At 25.1% G+C, this 27,511-nt stretch overlaps 1 protein-coding gene and 1 long non-coding RNA gene across 3 annotated transcripts in view; one reads left to right on the top strand and one right to left on the bottom strand.

The window, feature by feature from the left end:
* The window catches only part of LOC409546 (lachesin), a 47,734-nt gene that overhangs the window by 3,282 nt on the left and 16,941 nt on the right, over positions 1–27,511 (bottom strand). For both annotated transcript variants that reach the window (XM_016917174.2, XM_026439404.1), the window contains one exon: positions 4,492–4,660. In XM_016917174.2, the coding sequence (XP_016772663.1) occupies positions 4,492–4,660 (169 nt within the window). The remainder of the gene's footprint in view (positions 1–4,491; positions 4,661–27,511) is intronic.
* Positions 19,608–26,763, top strand: LOC102656558. Its single transcript, XR_411559.3, has 5 exons — positions 19,608–20,397; positions 21,984–22,506; positions 23,729–23,850; positions 24,645–25,044; positions 25,702–26,763. It is a non-coding gene; the product is annotated as an uncharacterized LOC102656558 (long non-coding RNA).

The following is a 27,511-nucleotide window of genomic DNA, read 5'->3' as shown; positions in this document are numbered from 1 at the left end:
GTAATAAAATACTATATATAAAATTTTATTTTTGAAAGATTTCCAAATTGTAATGCATAATATCTTAATAATAAAAAAAAAAAAAAAACAAAGACAATAAGAAGGTAAGGAGAATGCTTTAGATGATAAAGTTAGTCTCGTTTCCTCGACGTTACGTTATATTATATAAAGTGGAAGTACCTAAATAACCCTGTTGTTTTTATGGGCATAGGAGAAAAGTCTTCAGGGGCGAAATTGCATTGTCCGAAAGTGTAGCTTATTTTTATACTTATTTCGCTTTTCTCGAAAAATAGAAAGGAAGGAAATAACCATTGAAACTAAGGTTTTTTTTTTTTTCAACAATTTAAAATGTACCACTGTCCTACTGTATCTTCAATTATCCTCCTACGTCGGCTGTTATAACTCAAAATGATTGGTCGGGGATGGCAAGTGGCGTAAATCAATTTCATCTCATCTTGAGAAATTCATACTTAAAGCTTGTTATTCAATTTTCAAGTAGAACTGTAACATCGAGGTAACTCGATTTTCCGTTTCTTTTGACTTGACCCTTTTACTTCTAGATGACTCAATTAAGATGGCTCACCAGCAGCTATACTTGCTCGGGAAATTTCTCCTTTTCTTAAAATATTTCATATCTTATTATTAAAAGTAATCAATTTAATCAAATAATTCAATCGAAACTATGTCATTTGAATTTTATTTTCTATTTTCTAACTTTTTAGTTTCTGTTATTACTGTATTTAGTTTGATACAGATTAGAAAAACATTTATATAGACAAAATTTCATCGCTCCTTCAAAGTGTCAAACAGTGTTGAAAGTTTTTGGTGTATTATAGCAGTTTCCACGACATAGGGAGAGTGGTTGCAAAATCGGTCAAGTGTCGAAGTTTACATGAAGAGATGTTTGGACGAAGAGAGAAATTGGCAGAAATCTGACGAGATAAGGAATTGAAACCTCCTTTTACAATCGTATTAACTTCAATTTCAAGTATTTATCTATTTTATACAGCGTATTATATGAACGGACAAGCATTAGGCAAAGCTCTACGATGATTAATTTCGAGATATGTTTTGATACGAGATTTCACAGTATGGCAAAATACATATGTGCACAATAATTAGCAATATGAAATTCAAACAACGAATTATTAATTAATATTAATGTCAACCTGCTGATTAGGTCCATCCTAATTAATCTTGAGTGAGCTTGAAATACACTTTGTGACAAAATTATAAAACACTTTATAATTTTCAGAATTTTTTCAGATCATCTAATTTTCATGTATAATAGTTTCTATTTCTTTTTTTAATAATGTAAAAGGAAGATCAATCATAATTTATATTTTTGTCCATAAATTTTTCTGTTTACATGAAAAATAGATGCGATAAAATTATCAAGATAAAATTTATCAATGAAATTTTGTTATTTAAGAAGAATGTATTTTTGTACGCTGAATCTATCATAAAAATTATCTATCAGATTAAACTTAGATATAGATATAAAAAAATATAAATTCTTTTCGTATCGAATTTTAATTATATTTTGGTTATAATTGCGAGATAGTTAAAAAAAAATAATTTTTGTTTTCGATATTTCTCAATATTTTTGTCAATTAAATCGCATAATATTATTCTTCCCTCCGTGAAATTAAATTTGATTCATCATCGTAAGATTTTCTTTTTAACCGAGATACACAATTTTGAATTTATTCAATTTTTTTGAACGTATGAATAAAGATTAAAAAATATATTGCCTCGATGTTTGAAAAATCATGCATACGAATTTTCATCCTATTAATCTCCTACTTAAAAAAGATAACTTTTACGAATCTTCGCAAAAAATCTTTTTATCGTCGATAGATTAAAAATGGAATAACCTTAAAATAGTGTATTTATAGTAAAAAAAAAAAAAAAAAAAAAAAAAATATCTTGCACTGTTGGATTGATATCTATCGTTCTCATTTCGCTCGCCCAAGGGTTCTTTTTTTCAATGGATAAATATTAAGTGTGACGATTTCAGCGGAGTGCTTCAATATTGTAGTAGCAACTATCTTTTGCAAATATTTCAAAGATACTAGAAGATCAATGATTATATATATGATATATCGTTACTTATTATATATAAGATAATTGTACAAAATATCATTTTCCATATACACGTTTAAAAATTATTAAACACTTTTTGTGTTTTCATAAAATTCATAAGGATGAAAAATTATCACAGATACACTTTATTGTGTAATGAATATAAATAATAAAAATTATAATTGTTAAATATAACAATTTGTGTATTGAAAAAAGGAAGAAGTGTGATATAAAAAAAGAAAAATAATTTTAAAATATAGATTGTGATATCCATTTTTATATCGCAAATACATATTGACATATTGTTCATGGCGTTATTGACAAATAAACAATGAAATCTAACAGAATTTCACGAAAAATGCATCGTTCACTGTCTCTTTCGTGAACCTAGACGATCGATGTTTAACCTGGTTGCCGATAAGTGCTCCACGCTACTCTTACAGTCGACTATTCTCTAGTATGATATCTAAATATGTATAGTAATACAATACCTATTGATTTTAGATTCTAACCTATTCGTATGACGCACAGGAATCCTTGCAGATAGCATTTACTTCTAAATTTTATGCATTCCTGATAAATTTTAATAGAATAACAGAAAAAAATTCTTTAATATTATATAATTATTTGAAATTTTCTTCTAAATATTATATTTTATAATTGTATTATTGTAATCCTAAGAAAAATATAATTAAGATTAGAAAATTTTTCCATTATAATAAAGATTTAGAAATTCATAATAAAATTTTCTAATTATTTTGTATTTTTTTTCAATTCAAAGGATATTTGTGAATATTATTTTTGGAAAAGATACATATATATGATATTTTCTATAAAATAAGAATAAAAAAATAAAAAGTAAATAAACATAGATGTACATACAATACTATGTTTAACGTTTCATAAATAAAAATTAATTTAAAAACTTTTATATATTTTCTGTAATTATAAAAAAAAATTTAAATTCTTAAATTTAAAAAAAAAATTTGAAGTTATTTTAAGTTACTTAAAGATAGATTTGTTAGATCTTTACAAGTATTATTCTGTAATAAATCACAGAATAAATAAATGTTTGAAGAGACAAAAATGCATACATTTATATGAATATTCTGATAAGAAATCTAAAATATAAAATCAGTTCAAAAATAAGAAATTTCAATAGTATATCTGTGAATCATTTTCAATCTCATATTCATTTCAATTAAAATTTCAATTAGAGAACCATTTACTTGAAAGCTTTCATGATTCAGTAAGAGTATGAAATATTTTAAAGGCTTCCGTATTTTATATAAGTTAAACGTTAATTTATAATGAACTTTTTATACTTTTAATATTCGGATCGTTTTCATTTTCACAACTTTTAAACCGTAATTTATTATATTCGGAAAATTTTATTGTCCTCTTTCAATTATACCACGAATATGCGTGTATGTTAGTTCTATTGGATTCGAGATCTTTTCATTCTTATAAAACGTCCAATTATATCATATAAATATATAAATTATATGTAAATACAATATTTCTTTCATTATATCTATTATATATATAAAAAGATCTGAAATACATTTTAATTGGAATGAAAGAATAACAATTAAAATCTCAAAATCTTGAAGAACAGTGTGAAAAATTATTACAATTAAACTAATTACTTATTTATTTACTGTCAATTATTCAATCGTTTGTTATATGTACACATCACATTTATGTTTATATTAATTATTTCCTTTTAAATTAATTCATAACGATATCAGTTTTTAATTTATCAACAATAGAACAATGTAAATTAATGAAAATGTGATTTTAATTTATTAATATTTCAATTTTATAAAAAATATACTAGAAGAGAAAGTTATTGAGATTTACATATACGTCATAATCACATAATCTATTGAAAGCATTATTAAACGTGTAATTTCCAAAAATATTCCCCACATTTATTAAGATTGAAATCGATCATTTTATAGTTATTTGATTAATCTACCAACAATCAATATTTACATTTCGTATGCAATTTTTTTTTCAATCAGTTTATATTATTGAATTTTGTTTTTTAATATAGACTTTATTTTTGTTATTACAGAATTCAATAAAAATATAAACATGACATTAAAATTTATAGATAAATATCAGTATTCATTATGATTAAAATATATTGACAAAACTTTGATGTGTGTATGTCATTCGTTGCAAATGGAGTAAATAATCTATTGAACCGGAAAAATGTATCACCTTTTTTTTTTTTTGCAAAAACCGAAAATAAAAATTAATTTATCACTAATAATAATTTGAAATCGCAAAAAGGAGAAAAAAATAAGAGAATAGAGATCGAAGTGATTGCGATTGTCAAAGGATATTAAAACTTCCATTTTTTTTTTTTTTTTTTTTTCCGTAAATATATGTACATACCATTAAGTACATGTACGAGGATAGTCTTTGTATTAGCGTTACTCGGATGGCAGGTATATTGGCCGCTATCTGCAGGCTGGGCATGCTGCACCAGAAGATACGACGTTGTAACTTCCCCCTTCTCGGTGATCACCGATACACCGCCCCTAGGACTATCGTAGTTGATCACCTATAATCGAACAGACATATACATATATAAAGAAGAAATAAATAAAAGAAATAGAGAAAAAAGACTTTAACAATTAATCGCAAGAGAATTCGATTATAGATAATTTTAAAAATTATAATTTTATATAAATATATTATCGAAATATTATTATTTATATAAATAATTAGATATTTATTTATTTATAATTGTTATTATTTTATGCTTTACGTCAGAACGAGTAATCAATTACGATTTTTATTCTGAAAAAAAATCTACTGTAGAGAATTGGAATATTTAGCATTATTTTATATCAGTTGTACAAAATGATATAAGAATTAAGTATATATATATATATATAGAAATACGTAGATTTTCGTAATTTCAATGAATTTTTACCGATGGATCTCGTTAGGCGAAAAAGCATGCAAAAAGAGAATGAATTATATCAATCGCCCTCTGTGTTACTCTCTCTTCATTTCCCTTCTTCCCTTCTATCCCCTTTCTTTTTTCCAGTTTTCTCCCACCAACGAATTTATTTCGTCGAGAAACCGAATTGTCCGGAATTCGCTTATCCGTGGTTAATGGAATCTCCGGGTTTCCTCAAGCCAAAAAAAAGAAAGAAAAAAAAAAAGAAGAAAAAAAGAAAAAAGTGAAAAAAAAAAAGAGAGAGAGAGGAACGAACGTGGATGGAGAACGTAAAATTCGTTCGGAGAATGGCGGTAAATATTCGTAGGGTGAAATAAATAAAAAAAAAGAAAAAGAAAAACGAGCAAAAAAAGTAAATGTATACATTTCTGTACAGTGTATACTGTAATATTGGTTTTCGCACTAAGATCCAATAGTTACATTCTGAACATTGATAACCTGCACGATTACCTTCTTCTCATTTTATTTCTTGCTACTTTTTCACGTTTCTCGTTTTCAAAATACCACGCTTGAATCTCTACAACGCGAAAAACTCGATAATTTTATTTATTTCTCCTATTTCAGCCCCCGCTGTGAAAATCTTTGTAATTCGAAATATAAATCAAATTATTTACGGGATTAAGTATATTTATTTTCCCTCTCTGTAACTCGAATTCTGAAAAGCTCAATGCCCGCAAGTGAAAAATTTATAAGTTAAATTTTTAACGCTGGTGCTTTTAAAAGCTCGGAAATATTCGGACGTAGCTTTAAATTTGCCACTTAGATATACGTATAAATTACGAACTGGAAATCCTAATTATATAATCCGCAACTGTGATCCAAATCGAGATGATTTAATTAATTAGTGATTTAATTATTGTGTTCTATCAAATAAGTATAATTTTTGTTAACATTTTTTTTATTTACATTATTATAGTCTTAATGGAATAATTGAGTAATTGTGTCAAAAATGATAATTAATATTGCTGTTGTACTTGTGCATTGTTTATTATATTCTATTCATTCCGTATCACTCCTATTAATTATATCTAACTCTTATCTTCGATAAAGTAAAGGAAACGATAAAGGAAGATAGATAATATCGTTAAATTCTTGGAAATCTATCGTCCATGACCTTGTTTGGCCATTATCGAGATATTACAATAATTAAATACTACGATTAAATCAATATAATTCGAATCTCAAGAGAACAATCAAAATTTTCGAATTACACAAGTTTCAATTTATCGAAATTAAGGTTTAACAAACAAAAATTTTAGAACATAGAATTTTTGTATTAATAATTTTCCAATTTAGCTGACATAAAAAAAAACAAATTAAATTTTGACACGAGTCGTAGAAGAAGTGACGATAAAAATTATTTCAAAGATAAACTTTATCTTGTAGAGGTTATGTTTTTTTTTTCTATAGAAGCAAAATAATCCATTTAGATATGTGATAAGTAATTTGAGTTTAAACAAATTATCGAGCAAGTTTTATTTTCACTTGTGTTTTTATAATGGAGAAGAACAAAATGAACAAAATTGTAGTTTTAGAGGTTAGAGTATAGGTTACATGTATATGTACAGATATATCGCGTCTCCGGAATTTAAATGAAATTGTTAACGAGGTAGCAGCCTCATTAGCATAAACTTCCCGCAACGATCATACAAACGTTTCGATTACGATTTATAGTGGCACATCAAAACGTTTATTGGCACGTTTATTCATATCTTTCATTACGTACGTTCACTCATATCTATAATTTATAATTAATTACGTAAATATTCATATTCCTTTATTTAACCTCATAATATAATATTTCGTACAAATTAAATTTCAATTTTTTTTTAAAATAAAAAAAAAGAATAATATAAGAAAATACTAGAGATTGTATATTTTTGTATATTTTAAAAGAATGTTATATATTTTTAATTTTGTTTCTTTTCAAATTTAGAAAACCAACTTTATACTTTATATAATTAACTAAAAAAGAAACATTTTAAACATGTATCAATTGATGCTTATTAAGATTCGTGAATACTTTTATATATTTAATAATAAAATTTATTTCTCTACCTGAATATAAATTTTCAATTGAGTTTTGCGTTTCGTATAATTACTCATGAGTGAACAATGGAACCGAACTTATTATTAATTTATCGAAACAAATTAGCGTTACAAAGGGAGTTATATGGTCGTTTTATCGATTTCGAGTGCGTTTTGTATCAAGTTTTGGTGAATTTATGCGTTTGGATAACGAACGAGACACAGCCATAGCGTTTGGAAAACAACGAAATCGATATAAAACGCGATTCTCGCTCAACTCGTAACATTTCGATTCCAATATGGCGGATGGGTCGACATCTATTTCGATATATCGTATATAAATCATCATGAATACAATCCGTGTCTTTCGTGAAAATTCATGAAATATTTTTAAGTAAAATTTTGTACGAACATTTTATTTCGTTCCATTGCTCATAAACTAGTATGAACACGAATATTCTGTTTTGAAATTAAACAATTCTTATGTACACATATAAATCAGAGGAAAAATTAAATGAATAAATAAACAGATGCTGAAAGGTTATACGATGAAGAATAGCTTGATTCTCATGGTGAGATTTAGTTTAAAATTTCATTTAAATGAATTTCAAAAAATAATGTAAAAAAAAAAAAAATAGCAGATATTCAGTGTAAATGAAATATATAAGTTAACGCTTTAAACATGAATCGTGAAAATTTAATGAAAATTTAAAGGTTAGAATATCTTTATTAGACTATTTAAATATTTGAAGGTTAGAATAACTTAATTGTTAGACTATTTAAATATTTTCAATATTTATATATTCTAGCTACTTTATTGATCTTTTATATAAATATATTTATTAATGTAGATTATTTTTAACGAAATAAACTTTAATAAATAAAATAAGAATTTAAAAAATTATTGCTTTTATTTTGAAAGATAATTTTATTATAATACTGTGTATATATGCGTGCGATATTTAGAATAAATGAATAAATATATTAAACATCCATATACAACAATGTCAAATTAATTCATGTCATTTTTCCCGTTTCGACAATTCAATTCTGTAAGTTTGTCCATTAGAACCGAAAGTGCTCATTATAAACAAGAGATTTTAAATTGCACCGCAAATTCAGTAAATAAACAACATAAACCATTCATGATTTTTATTCATTTAGGAAAAAATGATGATTTAATTGTTTCATTAAAATAAATTAAATAACTGTCTGAAAATATCTTTGAAATTATTTTATATATAAAATTCACCTAAACTAAATGAATTATATAATGTATATCTTTATCAACTGTGTTCAATCAAAAGTTTAAATATTTCCTGGAAACTAAATTTAATATTTTCAAAAAAAAAAATTAAAAAAAAGAAATATAAATATTGTTCACATATGAACAATATTAATATACAAGAAAATAATCTAAAAGAATATTAAAAACCAAATTGTTATAATTAATTTCAATTAATATGCTTACTATTTTTCCTTGTCTTCATTCTCATGAAATTAAAAGCTCTGTTTTAATCATGTCCATGTCTCTAATCATAAAATTTCCTCAAAACAAGTTTCACGTAACAAGGACAATATTATCATAACAGGTGTCACATCCGACATCAGCTCGTATATCGAAGCACAAGCTAGAAGCTTGAGGATAGTTTCTGACAAGTGTTTGAAAAATAATTCAGATTTAATATATAAAGAAACTAATATACAAATTGTAAATATCTATTACTAAATAATTATATATTTTGTATATAATTATGTAATTTAAAACTTGATTCAAACATCAAAATTTCATATAATTATTACTACAAATTATTTTTACTTTTTTATTCTCCTTGTTAATTTAATTGTTCTTTTCTTGCTAGTGCATAATACATACAAATATTATTACCCAATAATATTTCCAATTAACATCTCTTTACTATAAATAGTCTATAATATATTCTTTAGTTTATAAGGAATATTTAAGAAGCCAAAACAAGTTGATTTCTTAAATATTTTAGTAATATTTTAGACAACTTTCTTTTTGGAAAATATTAAAACTCGAGAACAGATATCGAGCAACCTGCAAACTAATTTCCATAGAGAATAAGAGAAACTCATAGTCGATGTTATTCTGCAATTAGCTGCGTTTCATGCAAATGAACTCGAGAAGAAGTTCTTTAAAATATATTTTCTTATGCTTTTGCGAATTATTCTTTATCAAAGAAATTTGAGGTGAGATAAAATAAGATCAAATCTAGTTTCTTTCCTTTTTTGTAAGAAACATAAAATAATTTTAAACTCTTGCTGACAACGTATCTGTTATTTTGAAATGAACATAGTTAGATCGATTGATTATTCAATCTCAAATATCTATAAATAATTTCTATAAAAGATTAGAGAACTATTCCAGAAAAGGATCAGAATTATTTACAAAAGAAAATCTTGGAAAGAGATTTTCAACGAATAAAAAAGAAATAGATACATTTTACTTCGTAAAAAAAAAACGTTTCATTCGTTATAAATTATGCATAGAGGTACTCTGAACGTCTATCATAAGATGAGAAAAATGAGATGGACGACAAAGGTAAAGTATGAAATCAGAGAGGAGTAACACTTTTAATATAACTTATATAAGAAATTGCATTGTAATATATGTGTACATATATATATTATATGACATTTAAACAGCAAGTGAATCGATTTTGTGAAAGATATATTTGAAAATCCGTAAGTAAATGTTATCAAGATAACTATAAATTTCATCCAGAATATACGATTCCATATTCTTTTCTCACTTTTCTCTCTTCTCCTCTCATAAGTTTAATACTTATCTTTCCATTACTATGTTATATCCTTTATACGTATTTCCTGAAGTTGTTTGTTCGATATTTCGAGCAAATAAATCTGTGTAATTTTTTTCTATAGTTTCAATTGACTGATTAAAATCAAATTTAGAGAGTCGAAAGAGAGAGATGGATTTTAAATGTCAAATTCAGCTTCAGATATTTATTAGTTTTCAGGATATTAATAAATAAAAAAAAAAAAAAAAAAAAAACTTTCGGTATTATATGTTGAATTCTGCTTATATCTGTGAGACAATCTGCAGGCATAGCCGATACGCTCACTGCTTAATGGAAAAAGGATTTGTTGTTGAGATTTCTTCGAAGTGGGGATGCAATGCTCCGCCCTTCCCCTACCCATCCATGCATTCAAACATATCTCGACGAAGAAAATATAAACGAATCATGTATCTTTTTTCGAAGATTGTTATTTACGAATTAATAATATAGAATTCAATATATATACTTTTTTTTATTAATATTTCGAAAACTAATAAATAGAGGAAGTTAAATTTTTATATATATTTTGGATCTGATCCCGTCTTCATTATTCCTTCCAAATTTCGTATTGATCGACCATCGGGGCTATTCCTTTGGAACTTTATCCTAATTTTTATAAAACGAGAAGCTTATTGAGATGATAGTCTAAGTAAACGATTTGCGGCTTTAGTGACTTTATGAGAGATTTGTGCGATAGCTCGATCAAAAATTTATATCTTGGGAATTACAAGGGATAAGAAATTCTAATGATTCGAAATTCATAATTTCCAAGTAATATTAATAAAAATTTTTACTATTATTACGTTGAATTTTGCCCATATATAAGTAATCATTGTTTATCTATTATTTCTAGAAATACATGTGTAAAAATTTATAACAATTAAGTATGCAATTTTGGATTTATAAAACAATCTTTGAGCAATCGAAATTACAATGATCGAAGTTAAATGAATAGACTGAATTTTTTATTATCTATAATTTTGATCATCATTTATTTCATTTATTGTAATTTCGATCTTTCAAGTATTATTTTATTTTCGTCAACGCTAATCAATAATAAAATTATCGATGATATTAGTACGCTCATTATATAGTTTAAGTAAACCGCTACTACAATGTATTTATAGAAACGATAGATAAATGAAAATTGCATTACCGATACATACGTACATATAAGCAAAATTCAATGTAATAATAGTAATTAAATTTTTATTAATATCTCGAAAATTATGAATTTGTGGCAAACCATCATGCTACAACAATTATAATCCTTAGGGCATAAGCTTTCTATTGAACTCTATTTCGTTGTTCCAATAACTAAAATGGAACTAGATTTACAAACAATTTTATATATGGAAGATATTGTGAATATATATATAAATTTCTAATGGAAGAAAACATTATCACGCCGAAACTCGGTTTAATCACAAGACGAAATTTCTAGAGAGAGAGAAAGAGAGAGAGAATATATAAAAAGCTAAGAATGTTTATTTATTTGCATATCAACACATCATAACAGCTCAAAGCGACAGTAAGATTATTTATGTTCATAAGATAATATACAATGGATTATAATTACTATTTATAACTTTTATGGCAGAATCGAATATATAATCGAATATATATAATTTTTATTTTACAATATTATATTCTTGAAAAATTTCAAAATTTTATAATAATTTATTTTTTTGCACAAAACATTATTTTGCAAGTAATTGATATTATTGTTTATAATTATCTGTCGTTGAATATCGATAATTAACATCGTTAATTCTATGATGTTAACAGTATAAATAATAATAACGTAATAATATTATTATTATTAGTAAATAAAGAGCAATCAATAGAAGTATAATAATAATATTATTCAATAAACAATAATATTATTTAATATACATATTCACTTTGCAATAAAACGTATATATTCGCTATGATCTGTCACAAGTCACTAGGATTATTATGATCTGTAATATTCTAAACTTCGCAAGCCACAAATTACTAATAATTCAATTAATTTTATACAAATTCATACTTAAAAATCACGTAAATAAATTTCTTTTTGAAATTTTACAATTTTTAAACTAATAATTTAGTATTCAACAGCATATTCAACTAATTAATTAAAAATCTTCCAATCTAACCTTAAATTAGCTAAATATCCTTAAAACTATTTTCATCGTATGAAAACAACAATTTGAATCTCATTCAAATTAAAAATTATTTGTCGCGAAGAAAAAAGCGAAAAAGAAAAAAAAGAATTAAGAAAACATAGAAAAAAGTAAAAAAAATAAAAACGACAGAGATTTTCTTCTTTACCCACCATAATAATATAAACTGTAAAGATATGATATAAATTTCTTTTCCCGTATTCAAAAAGATATTAATTCACAAGAAACGACGAGAAGACTATTCTGTCGGCTCAACGTTCGGTCATTACATCAAGACACTTCTAATGAACCGGATTGAAGATCTACAACGAACCGTAAACCCTCCATAAGATTTGTCGCCAACGTAAAAAGAGCCTTAAGCTTTCCTCTGACACTGTAATTACGATCCGCACGAACGCCATCTTTGTCTCTTTCGTTTCTTTGCTTCCGTACGATTGGTTTCTCCGATTTCCAATGTGTCTTTTGCTGTCGATGATGCGTTTTTGAAAACATATTGACTGTTTTAAAAGCATTGAAATATAGATTTGCACGTTTATATGTAATTGAATAATTGTCTAATTTTTTTTAATTTTGATGAAAAAATAAATAAAAATATGATATTTTTCTAGTTTTCTTGAAATATTGAAATATATAATGAATGTTGTATATACTTTGCAATGAAATGAAGCTAAAAAAAAGAAAGAAAGAACTGAATAATATTGTCAAAATTAGAAGTTACAAAATTAAACATTTATTATTATTTGAAATAATATTTTTTTATTTTAATATTTTAATAACATATAGTTCCGTTTATTTAAATAGAAAGAAAAAAATCTAAATAAGAAAATAGATCATAAGTCGAAAAGATCATAAAGAGTAATCTCATTAAAATTTATTTTCAAATTATTTTATCCCAGAAACTTAAAATTAAACCAATTTTTATTAACGATATAATCTGTTCATGAAATTATTCTATTTAATATAATATTTACTTACAAAGGCTAATACCGGTAATATGATCCATACAATTAACTATTAAATCCCAAATGACGCTTTCAAAATACAGTGTGCTACATAATTTCCCTACTTATCCCCATTCGCTAAATTTTCCCAGACTTTTCCATGTGATATCGTTGTTCACGCTTTTAAACAAATGTTTTCCATCCATCGAGGTTTTCGTCACGACCATAATCGTTTGCACCTCTGTTATCCGGCTTGGTTTTTCGCGTGCCACGGCAATTGAACGTTTAAACATGAAACATAGCCTACCCTTCGCCTCTGTTTGTCATTAACATCTGCTATTCATGATAATTTATGCACAACTGTGTTGACAGGCTGGCTTAGCCTGATTTATTTTTCGACAATATGACAGACAGTCGAATATCAACGAAGGCAACACATCTATTACTTTGTCATGGATTATTTGCGGTAATTTAATTATAAATTGTTAAATATAAAGTTATAAATATATTTTTTGTTAACTTTTTTGTTTAATTTATAAATTTATACTTTAATATATTGCATAAATTGAAATTTCTTTTAAATAAAAATTATTTGTATAATTTTTAAAAAATTATTATAATTTATTAACATATGATAGATAAATTTATAACAATGATAATAGAATTTGTTATAAAATTATATATTTGAAAAATCAATCAAGAATCAATGAAATAAATTTGGAAGAAAAGAAATGAAAATAGATTTAATAAATTTAAAAAATTTTCTTACTTAAATTTTTGCTTTCATTTGTTAAAAAAATCTAAATTTTATAATTGTTATTAATTATGAATTTCTCTTTATGTTTATAAAAGATTCCATAATATTCAATAATCAAAACAGATTAAAATAATGTAATGAATATATATATAAAATAATGATAATAATGTGAATAATTATAATATAACAATTATAATATAATATACAATAATAATATGAATAATAATAAAAACTAAACTAATGAATAATAAAATTATAGCTACATATTACAAGACAAAAAGTAATATAAAACAATGTAAAAAACATGTATGTATAAAACAAATCAATGTAAAAAGTATTCATACTTTTAATTGTAATTAAACAATTGAACAAAAAAGTTGTAGATTCATTTATTGATAATAAATAAATAATAAAAAAATTGGCAATATCTATATTTATTGTTAAAACAGTTATATTTCATTAAACATATAATATAAATGATATGATACGATATGTTGTAATTTAAACATATAAAATTTAAAATATATGTTATAAAATGTATTGTAAAATATATATTATGAAATAAAGAAAATGAAATATAAGAGATAATTATGAATTATAAAAATTTTACCAAATAATATAAATAATAATAAGGAAATATAAAAAATTAGTAAATTTTATTTTTTCATTAATTATTTAATAATAATAGCAACAAATAATAACTTAAAAATAATTTAAATAACAAAATCAATAATATAAAATTAATAATAAATATCAATAATAATAAAATAATTCGTAAAAGATATTATGTAAATATGAAAAGTGATATTATTATTTAAACAAAGAAGAAAATATTTACATCGTATTATATCATATTTAGTGAAATATGACTATGCAAACACTTATTATAGCCAGAAAGAATTTTTATTAGAATTTAATAATTCAAATCTTTAAAAATGGTCAATACTTGAAATTACGAAGTTAGAGTTTAATTGCAAGATATATTAGAAGAATGCAATGACAAATATATAAATATCGCATTTTTCTATAAAAAAGAAAAGATAAAGCGTAACAATAGCTGGGATTTTTTTGATAATATAACATAATTAAACTTTGACTTGTTTTACAACATAACCTAAATTCGTCTAGAGATATTAAATATATATTGAAAATAAATGATTCCGATTTCTTACCAAGAAATTTATTATTATTTCTTTTCGTACATTTTAATAAATGTTGTAAATGAAAAATCAAACGAAAAAAGAAAGTACAATTTGCGATGCACGTTGAATATTTCATTCAATTCATTTATATTACAGTGCGTATAAAACGATTATTGTGTGAACTGTCAGAGTCACACGTGACTTGAACAGAAGTGTCGCGCGCAGATGAATGCAGAGAACGTTAACCTCTACAGCCAATGCGATCTTTTTTCGATTCCTTTCTATGCAATTGTCTTTAGATCAAATAAACGAAAAACATCTCATAACAATCAAAGGATTTTTCATAATTTTTTATTTCTTTTATTTCTTTTTTTTTAACTTTAGTTGAATGTTATTCCGTAAATTGAAAACGTATAAGATGATAATTGAAAGAAAAACTTTAAAATCAAAAGAAGAGAATTCAATAAAAAATAATAAGTTTTAGGAGCATAGCATACTGTAATTTGTCAAAGCCGAGGATTTAGGTCTAATATAGAAAGTATCAACAGTGAAAAATGTTTAATAACCATACACGATTGAGAAGCGTTCACTCGTATTGTCGACAAAGCAATGAGAGAAAAAAAGCATTCGTGTGTTTCCATCACGGTTTCATGAAACAAAAATGATCGCCGTTTGCCAAAGTAAAAAAGAAGTATTGGAGAGAAAAATTTGGCTGTTCTTTTGTACGCTACAATACAACCATCTATGTTGAGCAGAGTTGTCTAGTTTCGACTAGCTTAACAACAAACACTGGTTTTCCATCAGATAGTAATGCTTTTTTTTAATAACAAATGAAAATAACGTGTTATATTAGGTATTATAAGCTAATCAATTCTCTTTTAATTAATGTTTTATTGGAAATTTCAAGAATCTTTAATTCTTATAGAAAAATTAATTAAAAATTAAATATTTTTGTTTTATATTTTTAGTTTTTCTTTCAAATTATATATATCAAATTTTATAATTCTGCTAAAAACTTTATTATTCGATTAAAGGATTTTATTAGAAATATGTATTGATAATTATTATTTACGAAAATTTATTTACAAATTTGTTTTATGCTATCTGAGAAGCGAAAACGTTTCATAACCTCTTTTTCTTCTACATCTAAAATGTTAAATTACTAGGAGAATAGCAATGTTATATTTGCAAAACTATGAGATTAACAAATTTGACAATGAAGTCATAAATTAAACTATTAGGAAGCAACATCAATTAATATCAAATGCGACATATTATATTTATAACTATGAATTATATTCTCTTTTCAATTTTCTGAAGTTTATGATGATTATATATTTTTTAAATCATTAGTTCTGGTATAATATCTCTTTACTTTATTGATTTAATTGATTTTATGACTTTGCTATATCCCATCTTATACAGTATTTAATATTTATAAGTATTATATTTTTATAGTTTCTGCACTATCGTTATCATTGGTAAACAAAGTTTAACCTCACTTTTACATTTGTTTGCAATTCGTGATCAATTATTTTTTCTCATGACAATTTTTATTAGAAAATAGCTATAAATTTGAATGAGACATTTGAAAAATATTTTTAACTTTTTATTGTATTCCTTTTTAATTTATTTAATTTCCATTTTGTGTCCTTCATTCAAAGATGAAATGGATTCTATATAGTGAAACTATTCCGTACAGTAATTGTTAGTCGACAAGATATCAGATATGCGAAAGTACTAATGTTCGAACCAGTCAAGAGCTCTCAGATTTCACAACTGAGGGAGAGTTCCGTCTATTGACAGTTACATTTCCTCGAAGCTGTTCCTTTAACATGTTCTACGCTACATAGCAATTGTTTCTCTCACTCATGTCATGTTATCAATATCCATTGAAATCAGTACTTCAAATCCTGCTTTGAATATATATCTTTGATGGGATTATATCTATATGGCAGATTTGACATAATGAAGAAATAGGGATTACGTTCAAGGAATCAAGGATTTTTAATCAAGTTAATATTTAGAATATTTAAAAAATAATAAAAGACTTCTACTTATAATTTTTTATTGGAATAAAAATATAGATAAAATAAAATTAAAATATGAATTGAATTTTGAAGAGAATGGTGGAAACAAAATATAAAATTGTAACTTCAATTATTTCAATTTATTCAATTTATTAATTTGTAAAATATTTAATTTTTTATCCTATATGTATATGAATTATGCCTATATAAACGTTAATATAATTTAATATAATTTCGAGCAATATTATAATATTTGGATTCATGTAGTAAAAATGAATTCTCTTCCACAGCGAATTTCTATACGAATTTTCAAATACATAATATCATATTATTATCAATATCACTGCTATATTAAACAGAAATACATCACGTGATTTCTACCAAAAACAAGCGTCGCATTGTGTCTCTGCTTAATCTAGTAGTATCTCTCGATAATATGGACGTCATTCTTTTCATGCGGAAATTCATTAAAGAGAGAAATTGAATTATTTAGAGACATAGTCTTCATTTCGTAACTCTGGATCCAAACTTAATGATTTTGGTCTATGATGAAAAGCGATTTATAAAAGTAAGTTTCAGAAAATATAAATCAAATTAAATAATCAAAAATAAGTTAAAATGATAGCGAAATCAATCTAATATTTATTTATTATTTCAGTCATTGTAAATTTAATCATTCAAAGATTATTTTATATTTTATTTTTTTATTCCGCAAGAATTTTGAAAGAATTTTCGGAAACTTCGGAAAGAAATATTGTATATCATAATAGTCAATTTGAATTCATTTTAAAGAGTTAAAAACTTCAATTTTCATATAAAATTGAATTTTTCTGTATTCTGAAAGCAATTCAAAAATTTAAAACATGTTTCAAATTTCACTTCGATTGAGAATATTCGGACTATATATAATACTGAATTTTATCGTTCTTTTTTAAATTTGCTTTTAATTTATTTAGATCAATAAAATAAAATGTTCGACAAAATAAAAAGAACAATAATTCAATGGAAAAATAAAATTGAATTGATAAAAAAAACTAGATTTCTAAACTTTTATTTTATTAAATATTCAATTCTAACGAAAAAAATTTTTTTATACTAATTAGGACACAATTTTCAATAAATTGTTTTTCGAAACTTTTTGATAGAGTTCGGCATTGATCTGTTAAAAAAAAAATAATTAGTTAAAAATTTCGAACAAAGTTACTTTAAATAATTATTCATTAAAATACTTAAATAACATTTATTTATAACTATTATAGTTTTTCCTTTATATTTCCTTTATAGCTTTTCATTCGACTATTTAATTATTTGAAGTTATTCAATATTTTATGAATAATAAAATAATTATTGAAAAATTAAATTATTGGAATAATTTTATTCTTAACTTCAATTATTAAATTTTGCCTATTTATATTCAAAAGATTCTATGTATTGATTAATTATAATGATCTTCAAAAATAATACATAAATAATAAAAATAATAACATAACAATAAACATGTATAGAATATATAGAATATATAAAATATATATAATAGCCTAAATTAAGTCTCAATGATGATTTTTAAATAACTTGTTATATATAACTTGTATCTGTTAATATAAAAACATGAATACTAATAAAAAAAAAAAATTGAAAATTAAATTCAAAATGAAAAATCAAAATGATTAATTTAATAAAAATAAATTGATACATATTTAGGCAAAAAAATAAATATAAATTTTTGTGAAAAATATTTAAATATATTAAAAAGGAAGTAAATCAATATTTTTAATAACAATGTAATTAACAATAAGATAAATAAACAAGTGGAAAAAAATGAATAAATAAACAAATTTGTAGATCTAATTTGATGTACTGTACAATTAGCAATGTTATGTATAAAAGTTAAATAATTCAATCAAAAAAAGAAATGAAAAAAGAAATAAAAAAAAGTGGTATAAGATAGAAATATATGTCTGTAAATATACTCAGTAATGGAAGTATCAACAGAGTTGGTTCCATCTTGTTACACATTTCAGTGAATACTCAAGAAACTTGGTAGAACTAGCTTTTCACATCAGAAAACTCACACCTGCAATCTTTATTGAAACCTTCATAAAAGACGAGCTAGACAGATTTTGAACTGTAAGGATATAAATAACCCCTATATATGCTTTTTTTAACTGTTCTATTAATTATTGACAATCTCTTATAAAGAAATAAGAAACAAAAGCACAATTGTTTCAAAATTAATTAATTAATTAAAGTAAAAATAATGGATTTTTTCTATTTTCATAAAATTTTAAATGTATTATGTACTTTATATAAATTAAATAAATTAAATTACATTGAAAAATTCATTATAGATATTTGTTATAACAAACAACAATTTTAAATTATATCTATATATTATATTATTATATATTATTATAAATATAATTTCAATATGATTCTTTAATATATTTATTTTTTTAATTTTATTAATTTAATAATTGATTTCGAAACAATATAGAATTGAAGAAACTGGTATGGTATGTAATTTTATTTACATATTGTAAATAAATAATACGAATATAAAAATAAAAATAAAAAAATATGTAATATGTAGTCTATTCTACTTATTTCTTCGTATCTAAACTTAAAAATTATCAACAAAAAGTCAAACTAACCTAATCCACGCCATTTTGAATCTTCACCTTTAAATCATTTTTAAAGCTGCCATTTTCCAAAACGTTATTACATTATTCTTCTCTACATAACGTGTTCTTTTTTGCTATTTTCCAGAATGAATTTATAATCCTTCGACTCTATGATCTATTAAATAAATATACGTTTCGTTTATTCTTTATTAATCTCAATAAAGTTATCGATACGTTCTCAAAAGCGCGAAAAGACACGTGCCACAACTGAAACGAACAATGACAAAGCCTCTTTCCCTATTTTCTAGTCTCTTTCCCCCTCTTTCTGATGCGCGCGACGCCAGCCGTTCATGACTATTCAGATTTTCACGCGCATTGTGTCTCGTTCGCTCGAGAGTCCCAAGTTTCCTCTTTTTTTTCGTTTGTAAGTTAATTGACCGACGGTTACTCGTCGTCATTTTTTATACGTTGAACCGAGGAGTAATTAGAAAGGCGTGAAAAGGATCGAGGAAACAACTGTGAGAGGAAGGAGCAGAAGGATAGCACTGCACAAAAAAAGTGAAAGCACACAAAGGCTATGGAGAGAAATGGAGACGGTTAGGGAAAAGCAGATGAAAAATTCATTTTTCTTGAATTCATTGTGTCGCTTTGTGCTTGTATCAAAATACTGATTGTTTTATGTGTTATCAAAGGATTTAGATTATTTAATTTAACTCAAGATAGAATGTTTTTGAAAATTCGTGTCTGTTCAAGATGTGGAGATATGGATAGTGTTTGAGAAGTGAGAGAACCAATGTAAAGCGGAGGAGGAAATGAGATGCGGGTAGCGTAAATCTTAGTCAAGTGCGAAATAATCTAGCTGTGCAATATCTTCCCGTTAATTTTTGTTTAAGAAATTTAACAATGATGCGCGAATTTTTAAAATATTTATCTTAGAGTTTAGAAAGAATTTATAGTAAAAGGATTTGTGATATTCCGAGATGAAATTCATGTTTGGATTGAAAATTTTTGAAAATTATTTTGAACAAATAGAGATACAATTTTGTAATTTTTCGATAGTGTTAATTGAATTCTATAATGTCTATAATGACTGATTGATGAAATTAATTTAAATTTTATAATTTATCAAATGAGATTTTTATTCGATATCGAATTCGAATTTAAAGCAGTTTCTTGATCATTTTTCAGTATGTTTAATTGAGAAAACAAAAATTTTGTCGAATAGATGAACTAGGGAATACAAAATCATACATAAAAGAGCTTCGTAATTTTCATACTCACACGCTACGTGCGAACGCAGAGAACACCACAGAGAGCATCAAAACCGCCTATATCCGACCGATTTATTCTCACACTCTTCTCTAACATTCAAAGCCCGCTAGAAACTATTGAAAAAAGAAAAAATTGTACAAAAACGAGATTTCTCAAACAGAAAGATTTAGAGAGGCAATAAAAAAAAAAAATAAACTAACATTGGTAAAACAATTTAAATGTATAAAATTTTCTCTTGGATTATTATTTAATCTATTATTTGATCTACTATTTAAATTATAATTATTTTAAAATTATCATAGCTGATCAATTATTTGTTGTACTTTTTCAAAGCAAATATATAATATTAACAAAAGTTTTGAGTTTTAAGTTTTATATTTAGAATTTCAAAATCTTTTAAAAACATTATTTTTATCATATGAGCAGAGTTTATACAGGAAAAAGATTTTAAAAGAATAGAATAAGAAAGAATAAGGGAAAACATGGAACAGAGAATAGATAAATAATAAAGAAAATTATATAGGAATTGTAGTAATCAGTGAATAATTAAATATTGATTGTGCTTACAGGATTTTCAATTTTTTAATATAAAAAAAAATTGTTTTATTCTTTTTTTTTTAGAAATTTATTTATATATTATATATATTATATATATTATATATGTATAACTTTTTAAAATTTTGTGAAACATTTTTATAATATAATCTTTGAAATAAAAAAAAAAAACAGGATTTTTCAGATTTTCATTATTTTAGTTTTTAGGTTAAAAGTAAGAAAACTATGCATATTTTCAATAATTAACAATTTTTTTTTCATTAATATTTGGTTTTTACTTTGGGTTGAAACAATCAAGATTTTACTTTAGAGGAAAATATCTTTTTATAAAGAAAAAATCTTTTTCTGTTAATTTCAAAAAAAAAAAAAAGGAAAGAAAGAAAGAAAGAAAGAAAGAAAATATTCAAAAAATTTAAATAAAAAAAAACTCTAAAAAGCTAAATTAAACAAAGGAGAAAGCCAAATCTACACTTAAAATTGATAAAGAATTTTTTTCTCTTTTCTCAAAAAATTTCAAAACAGCTTTTATGAAAACCGCATTTTTAGCTCCTAACAATTTTTCCGTTCTTTCCCTCAAAAAAGCTTTTTTCGAAAACTTCGTACTACATGGTCCTCAAGGTGAGAAAAGAAGAGAAACAAACGAGAAACACGGGAGTGCAGAGAGGGGGGGCAGGAGGGGAAAATGGAACAGAGGAGTGACAGTGTGTCTTCGGTTTAAATATTCAGGGAAAACGGGACGGTGAAACGCGACGGTGAGTAGATAAATCAAAAAGAGAGCACACAGGAAGTCGTAGTAAATAACGGGGCGACGAAGCGCGGAACCGGCGAGGAAAAGAAAAATGCGCCGCGTGGAATGGGGCCGTGGCCATTGAAAGAAACAGACACACAGTGAAAATATCAGGCCGTTGTACACGGCGCATAATTAAGTTTCAAGGAAAAGTCTTAACCCTTTGCCTGGCGAGGGATCTGCTTCGTAATCGGCCAATTCGAAGTCCCGTGCTCGAGCTTTTTTTAACAGGGATATACGTATTAAGTAAATGCATACAGTATATACTAGAGAATTATCCGTACCAACTGGGGAGTAATCTCTTTTAAATTAAACGAAGTAAGTAATTTCATATGAAACCATGTATCATGTATTTCTTTAACGCTTGAGCTCTCGATCTTTCTTTGTCTTTCCTTAATTACCACTTTTTATGATCATCCAGGTTAGATAAAAAAAAAAATTAGAATTTTAGTATTTATATTAACACTACTAGGTTAACAACTATGTGCATATTTTGATAAATATATATATATATACACGAAGATACAGCTAACATTACCTAACTCACTAATTCACTCTACTATGAATCAAAGACAAGAGAGTAACTAAGATGAATATTATTCGAATTTCAATTATCCAATGATTAATTATCCGAATACAAAATGAATATAATTAATATAATGATGAATAAGATAATAATAATTATTAATTATTCAATTATATGTAACTGTTAGTAATTGTTATTATATTACTTCATATATACATTTAAATTAATATATTTTTATTTCTATTCTAGTATATGAGATATGTATTTTTTTGATTCTTTTGATATTGAAAATATTAACAAATATATATATATATATTCAATCTGTGAAAAATTACAATAAAGTATATATATATATTTATTTATTTAATTGTATCTCTGCTATATTTAAAATTAGATTTAGAAATTAGAAAATCGCATACATTTATTCACTGATTAATTACTTGCCCATATGTTGTAAAATGTGAAACTTGTAATATAATTTTCTCAACAAATTTCACTTCTGCTCTTGTTAAAACCAAAATGTTCATGCAGCAACGTTTATTCCAATTTGCAGTAAATTATGAAATTATACACTTTGAAAGAACGATAACTATAATGATAAATATAGTATCACAGATTATTAATATATAATATATTTATAACGAACAATCTCAAATCCTTTGAAAATTTAAAAAATAAAACTTTATGCCAGAGAAAATAAAATCTTATAAAGCAAAATCAAGAATTAAAATTTAAGAAAATTTTAATACTATGTACAAGATAATAATATTAATTTTTAATTATATTTAAAAGATTGAAGTATATATCACATTTTTATGCAATTTTTCTCAATTTTTAAGGTAATGTAAGAATCCTATCTTGGATGTTTGAGATAAAAATGTTGCCCTGTTTATTTCATCTGACATTACATAGTAAACAACAGCTTAAGTATAATATAATTAGAGTTTCATAAAAAATTTACATCTACATGTAAATTTAATTTCCTTTGTCTGTATTTATTTTGTACATTTTCAGGTTATGTTATATCTATATATATATATCTTACAATAATCTACGTAATAATATAGCGAGATCATAAAATCAGACAAGAAAATGGTCGGAAATCTGAAGAAAATTCGAAACCACAATCAGTCATGGTAATGTGAAACTGTTATCTTTTATATTCGTACTTACTTCTTCTATTGCCATGAATTTTTTCTTTCGTGTCTTTATATTACTTTCTTCCCATTACTTGATATCTTTCTTCGTGCCTTCTTCATTCTTTTCCTTTTTCCAGAGCTGTGAAGTCGAAATTAGAATCGCAAAAATAACGACTCTGTTCCTTTTTTTTTTCTTGCTATGTTGGTATCATTTTTTACAGCTATATCTTCTCTTCTTTATATTTCTCTCTTATTTTTTTTTAATTTTCTTTTATTACTTTTATATTTAATCTTGTATTATATCATTTAGTCTTGTATTATATCATTTAATCTTGTATTATAAAATTCATAAAATTTATTGATTCAAAAGCATATCATAACTCGATGAAAAGCTTATGCCTCAAGTGTTAGAATTAATTATTATATCAAAGACTATGAATTTGCAACAATCTGAATTATAATTTATAATACTTGGAACAGTAAGCTTTCGATCAACTTATTATACCTCTAGTATAATTAAAAATAAAGCTTTTATTTTTAATATATATGCATACATAAAATGTTTTTTTTCTTTATATACGAAAATTCTTCCCCTAATATCTGTCGTTCTTTTATTATTGAAATTCCCTCTCTCTTAAAAGGGAAGATAGTCCCTCGTTACTAAAATTCTTTCCAAAATTCCTTGCAATGGAATTCCTTTCTGGAATATAGAAATTTGTCAAAGTCTTAATCTGATGGATTACTCGATACCAATGATTTAATATTTATTTATTATTGACATTTTTTTACAGAATTAGTCTATCAAGAAGAAGTCTTTGGAGAACAATTTCTAAAAGTATGATTAATAATCAAGTAATTGACTTGAAAAGTAATTTAACAAAGAGGGGTTATTAAATGGATTATTAATGGATGTTCTCTCTCAAAAATACAACAATGAAAAAGATGGAAGAAACAGAAAAAAAAGAGGGAGAGAGGGGAGGAGCGCAGAATAAAGAAAGAAGATTGAGTGAGCAGAAGAGAGAGTTAAAAATTTCGAGTGTATGTAGAACAGCTTCAAATACACATCACTGGAAAATCGAAGACGCAGGGAATGGATTCAAATACCCGTGAAAAGTATCATTCATGTGGGCCATCCATCTTTTCTCGAACCTCTCAGCTTAACCTAGAGAGATGCTTAACCTATCATAGTATGTAAGTAGTACTTGGTTGCAGCCAAGTGTCCCTTTGCTGTCTGGAATCCATCGTTTTTTAAATATGATATACAAATGTGTACTCTAAGGTTTTTATGATATATCGAGATCGTAAATTATTATATACAACGGTATCGATAGATCAGAATGAAACCATACTATTGATAACGTTAAAGTCGTGTGTATTTTTTAGCTTTTTCGAATAGGAATGTAATAATTCCAAACAATAAAAAGGAAAAATTGACTATTACTGATATTTTTCTAAAAATTTTTAAAATGTATGAATTTTATAATCAAAGAATATATGTACAATATGTATATCTATTAATTTTGTCTTTGAATTTTTATACTCTAATTTTTATACGAAACTGATCGATGAATAATAATCGCCTCTTGTGCAAATTGCAATTAAAATCTTTATATTCTACAAGCTATAAAAAAAATCGTTTTATTATTATTATTCATTGGCATTAAATTTTAGCATCATTTACTTTTTTCCCCCCCCTTTTTAATTTATATCAAATCAAATAGTTATAACCTCGATACTAAATTCGAAGGCGTGGATAATTGCGGATTCGCCATTACGTAACTTCGTTTCCCGTTGCATCTGCAAACAGCGCTCTCTGACGACTGCTAATAATGTTGTTTATATTTAAAGGCATGCAACTGACTGTTTACCTTCGTTAAAAGGGACGAGATATCATTCCACTTAATCCAAAAAAAAAATTTTTCACCGTATTGATGTTTCTTCATGTAAAAATAACCATTCCGACTTTAATACATCCACGGCGTGAAACGTTTTTTAATTATCAGCAACCTGAGGGAAACGATTGCCGCGGAATAGGTAAATTTGCGCACGCACTACTATTGCCTTTTCGACTCGGTTGGTACACAAAGGCACAAATTAAAAAGTGACTAGCGGCGCGAAATACAGAGGAATATAAAGAAATTTTTTTATTCGCCCATCGAGATTTTTTTCTCAAATATTAATTGAATCTTCGATTACTGTTTGCTTTTAAAGTTGCTCGAGTAAAAAGAAAGAATTGAAAAAATTAAAAAAGAAGAAGATTATTTTCAATGATAAGAATATACGATCGATCTTAAAAATTGAAATGACGCTTTTTAGTGAGCATACATTTTACAAGGATGATGTTAATTAATCATAATTTAAAATCATTTAAACGTGTCAAATATTATTCTAAAAATAATTCTCGTTTTTATCAGTTTCGATTATAAATTAATCAAAAATGTGTAAAAGTTTTTAATGGAAATATTGTTAAGTCTTTCTGGTAAATATAAAATAACACAACTTGGTCATAGATCAGCTATTGTTAAACAACGTCGATCTATATTGTCCTCTGCCAATATCCCATGTACTCCTATTTACGATATACGTGATACTATAATCTATAGTATCAAGAATCACGATGCACCGTGTCTCTCAGAGGCAATTTACTATTGTAAACCATTGCAAACTAGATCTGTGATATTTTATCATAGAAATGATATGCTGATTTATGCGAATCTCTTTCAATGTTAATATATTGCGATTAATCAACAATTTATACTATTTTTGTAAAATAGTTACTCTCTATATATCATGTAATAAATAATTTTAATAATTAGTACAACAAAAATCTATTTGTAACAACTATTTAAGGAGATTAATTAGATAAAAGAAGATTGTTTATAAAATTATTAATTTAACATGAAAAAGAAACACACAATTTATACTATTTTTGTAAAATAGTTACTCTTTATAAATCATGTAATAAATAATTGAATGTTATTTTAATAATTAGTACAACAAAAATCTATTTGTAACAACTATTTAAGGAGATTAATTAGAAAAAAGAAGATTGTTTATAAAATTATTAATTTAACATGAAAAAGAAAAACACTAATTAAGGAGATATATTTTTTCACACAATGAATAATAATTATTTTTATTACTTTTGTTTCAATTTGAAAAAATTACTAAAAATAAATTTATCTTTTCTCTGCTCCTGTAAAATTTTCAATTCATCCTTTTATCATAAAAATTTTATGAATCACAAAAATCCTTCTCAGTACTTCACCCTACGTATATCCGGTTTTAAACTTCAAATCATTTGAAACCAATATCCTCAAAACTTTAAACTACTCGTTAATTTCAACCACCATCATTCCCTGAACCTTCATCATGCTCGAACATTCCACACTTAACCACCATCCCATTCCACGCAGAAATTCAATCAACTCAGCCAAATTCCCTTACCGTATCTCCCTACAAAAATATCACCATTCATCAACAGCCACTTTTTCCATCCCTCTGGCACGCGACATAATTCACCGATAAACCTACCTATCATCGTTCATCCTGCGCCACTTCATTTTATATACGCGGTACGTATCGTGGCTTACCGAGTCTCTTTCTGCTCTAAAAGCAGTTAACACGTTTAACTTGGATAATGTCGTGATAACCGAAA

Source organism: Apis mellifera, linkage group LG1, assembly GCF_003254395.2.
Source record: "Apis mellifera strain DH4 linkage group LG1, Amel_HAv3.1, whole genome shotgun sequence".
NCBI lineage: Eukaryota > Metazoa > Arthropoda > Insecta > Hymenoptera > Apidae > Apis > Apis mellifera.
The sequence above is the reverse complement of the archived record's forward strand: the minus strand, read 5'-3'. Positions and strand labels throughout refer to the sequence as shown.